Source organism: Morone saxatilis, unplaced genomic scaffold (assembly GCF_004916995.1).
Source record: "Morone saxatilis isolate NCDOM2014 unplaced genomic scaffold, NCSU_SB_2.0 Contig16, whole genome shotgun sequence".
NCBI lineage: Eukaryota > Metazoa > Chordata > Actinopteri > Moronidae > Morone > Morone saxatilis.
Genome location: NW_023339718.1, coordinates 24,807,051 through 24,810,692, shown reverse-complemented (window position 1 = coordinate 24,810,692; position 3,642 = coordinate 24,807,051). Strand labels below are relative to the sequence as shown.

The 3,642-nt window shown below is 40.6% G+C and overlaps 1 protein-coding gene across 1 annotated transcript in view; it reads left to right on the top strand.

The window, feature by feature from the left end:
- The window catches only part of loxl2b (lysyl oxidase-like 2b), a 44,966-nt gene that overhangs the window by 34,377 nt on the left and 6,947 nt on the right, over window positions 1-3,642 (top strand). Inside the window, 3 exon segments of the mRNA XM_035658364.1 lie at window positions 426-442; window positions 2,080-2,328; window positions 2,824-3,064. Coding sequence (XP_035514257.1) covers window positions 426-442; window positions 2,080-2,328; window positions 2,824-3,064 — 507 coding nt within the window.

Sequence of the window (3,642 nt, the reverse complement as noted above, 5' to 3'; positions counted from 1 at the left end):
AGAGTATGAGTAATTGGTTGTTTTTTTGCTGATGGAGTGTTACTTCTTCTTGGCCTGTTGGTTGGAGGCCGGGGCATGTTAGTGTTCGATGTAATTCTTTGTGTTTCCTTGAATAATGTCTATACAAGTTACAGGTAGACATTCATCAGTGGGTTTCCTTTGTTAATTTGCTACAATACAATTAAACTTTTGCATTTTATTTTGTTAATTAATTGTTCTAATTTGTTAGCTCATTTCTACAAGGCAGAGCTTGTATTATATAGGTAAATTCAGCGCCTTCATTTCATTTTGATTCGATTTACTTATCGTTTGTTTGTTTGTTTTATTGAATTTGTGCCGTTTATGACATCTCCTGGGTTGTCATTCTTTTATTTTTAGAACCTTTGATAAGCGGTAGATTCTATCGTACATATGCATTCGCCAAGTATGACTGAAATATTATGTGTTAGTTTTGCAATTTTCTGTTGTTGGTTATGTTTATTCGCTCCTTGCAATGTGTCGCCACTGCCACTATGGTTTAGTAGCCTGCCTTTATCCTATATTCTATTCTTTTTAATTATGCATGAATTTCATCCTCGAGGTCGTGTTAGTAGTGTCTCATTTTAGCTTGGCTAATGTTTAATTTGTGTTTTTTTTCTAAACTTCTGAAAATTTGTTTCATTTCCTTATTTTCTTTGTTCATCTTTTTCCATGTGCAGCTATCACCATATTGGTAAATATGACGATATGCCTGTGATGCATGTACATTAATTATTGATTTTCAAGTTTTTTAATATTGGAAGCCATAATAATCATTTATGATCATGTGTACACTCACACTGTCACGACGCTCCTCTTTTACATGATGATTTATTGCGATGGGTGACTTTCCAAGCAGGATTCCCTCATCACAGCTTCTTGCCAGTTTACATTGCAGTACCGGGCTTATTCTGAACACGGGTATACAGGCGAGGTATAGGTGTGCACGATGAGTCCGGCCTTATGTGTTGTGTGTTGTGTTGTGTGGGTGTTCGTGTGTTGGAATTCGCAAACAAAGAGCGAAAATGTGAGTTCTGAGAAACTGGTTATGGGGTCTTCTTTCTGTATATGATCTTATGCCACTGGGGGACTCCTCCATTGCGTTCTCCTGGAGGCAGGGCTGAGAGGTGCTGTGTGTTGTAATATGGGTGCATTTACTGTGTTAGAGTATTATCTGAGGCTCATTTCTTCATCTGGCAGCTCCATTACACATTAATATATTCCAGACATGGGAACATAAGTTGCACAGCCCATACACCACATGATCGATCCAATGTAATGTTCCATCCATGATGCTGTAAATTGATAGGGTGTGCCCTCTAGTGGTCAAAGTAGAGAATCACCTTCCACCATGACAATTCATGGTAATTCACTGATATTCTAAAATATGCTGGACTTGCTACCCCCGCGACCCGATCCCAGATAAGCGGATGAAGAATGAGATGAGCATCTCACAGTAAATAATCAGTGGCATTGAAGAGAAGCTTGTCTTTACTATCAGACAGTTATTATTATTATTATTATATCAAAAAGCTGCCATTCAAAGCAGAATATGGTAGCCTATAGGTAATAAGTGTAGTAAAGTAGTAAAGTAATAAAGTAAAGTAAAATAGCTGAAATGTCTCTTCTAATTCTGCTGGTGAATCATAATAAAGTAATAATAAGACATAAGCATGGTCCTTAAATATGGTTTGACTGCTGGGTTTTGCTGTTGAGTGAAAATCTCCTGAAACTATGAAAATAAAACAAATCAACTAGCTGCAATTAGTAAAGCACCTTTATTCATATCTAAAGTTTGACCACGTGAATGAAAATAGTTCTTTTCTTTCTCTTTAAAAGGCCAATATTCAGTTGTTGGATATTAAGCTGCCAGTAAGGTAAACTTTTATAAAAAATAACTATTTGTCATCATTGTTGAAACTTTCACTGTAATCCCTGACAGTAGTACAGATGAGACAGATAATCTGTGACAAATCAGGTTCCCTACTGGCCTCCTCCTAGTGCTTTCTAATGGTATTATGCAAGAATCCACCAGGCCAAATAAAAAACAACCAATCAGAGCTGAGAGAGATAGAAATATGCTTTGGGTTGGGAGATGTGTATTTGATGACCTGGGAATGAGACTCAACATGTTTTCACAACAGGAGACGTGGTATTGGCCGGGAGAGGTGAGCGCAGACGCTGTTGTGATGAGTGGCGTCCGCTGCTCTGGCACTGAGATGTCTCTGTCCCACTGCCTGCACCACGGAGCCCACCTCAGCTGCCCCAAAGGAGGTGGACGCAACGCCGCAGGAGTCTCCTGCTCTGAGAGTAAGATGCCCAAATTCATATGTTGAGGATGTTTGAGAGATAAGTGTCAAACATTGTGCCCAGAAATCATGTTATGTTACATCAGTCAAATGTGTCTGCTGCCCCTTTAAGATCCCAGACGTGGTATGGTCATGAATGAATGAGAAAAGAAAAGAAGTAATTGATATTTCCACTTTTAATTATACTTTGACTGGAGCCTTTGCCTTTCAATTTGTCAGTTCCCACTGAAAAGCTTCTCCTGCACATTGAGTTTTAATTCAACAAATGAAATTATTTCTGCCTCTGGAGAAGCCCTGCCTTGGAGAAATGTTTGCATAACTGAAACTCCAATATCCGTCCTGAATCACAAGAGGACTCTGCAGCTTGAAACAGAAACCACTCATTTACTTGACACGCGCCAGAGCTTTTCTGAGAGCCATTCCTCCCTGTTTCTAAATATGCTTTGTCTCCGTCTGCTTCTCTGTGGGTTTTTCCCTCTGATCCTCCTGTCCACAGCGGCTCCTGACCTGGTGTTGAACCCTCAGGTGGTGGAGCAGACCACCTACATGGAGGACAGGCCCATGTTCATGCTGCAGTGTGCGTACGAGGAGAACTGTCTGGCCTCCACCTCCGGCGAGGTGCCGGCCAACTCTTACCGCCGCCTGCTGCGCTTCTCCTCCCAGATCCACAACAACGGCCAGTCGGACTTCCGGCCCAAAGCTAGCAGACACTCCTGGGTGTGGCACGACTGTCACAGGTGAGTGTCACACAGTACATGAACCATGTTATATGTTCCCATTTTGTGGTCCAGTTAGCAATAATAAATATGCAACATCAGGTTACACTTTCAAAGTAAAGCCTTCTGAGGTTGCAGTTTTTGACTTTTGTCCAGCTCCTCCAAACACAGACTTTGTCGCCCTTTATACTGCTGGTACTGCCCCTTCATAAAGGCTTGTATGTATTACTTCTAGGTAAAGCAAAATGTGACACTGACATGCTATTCTTTAGCTCAGTGGTTCTCAATCTTTTTGGTGTCACCCCCAAATTGATACACATTAGGCCAGGACTCGTATTTAAAGAGAGTTTCAGGGATCCACGTCTGATAAGATTCTGCATACCTGTCTGTAGACTGAAAGATTAACAAGCATGTGAAATCTATGAACAGAATAGTCATCCTTATTCATTCTTTCACTGGCTATATTCTAGCCAATAAAATAAACAATAATATTAAAATATTTACCATACAGACTGGACTCAAATAGGTAGGTTTTGCTAAGAAAGCCAGAGCCAGGAACAGCAGCTTAGCATTAAGACTGGAAGCAGGGAGAAGTCCAA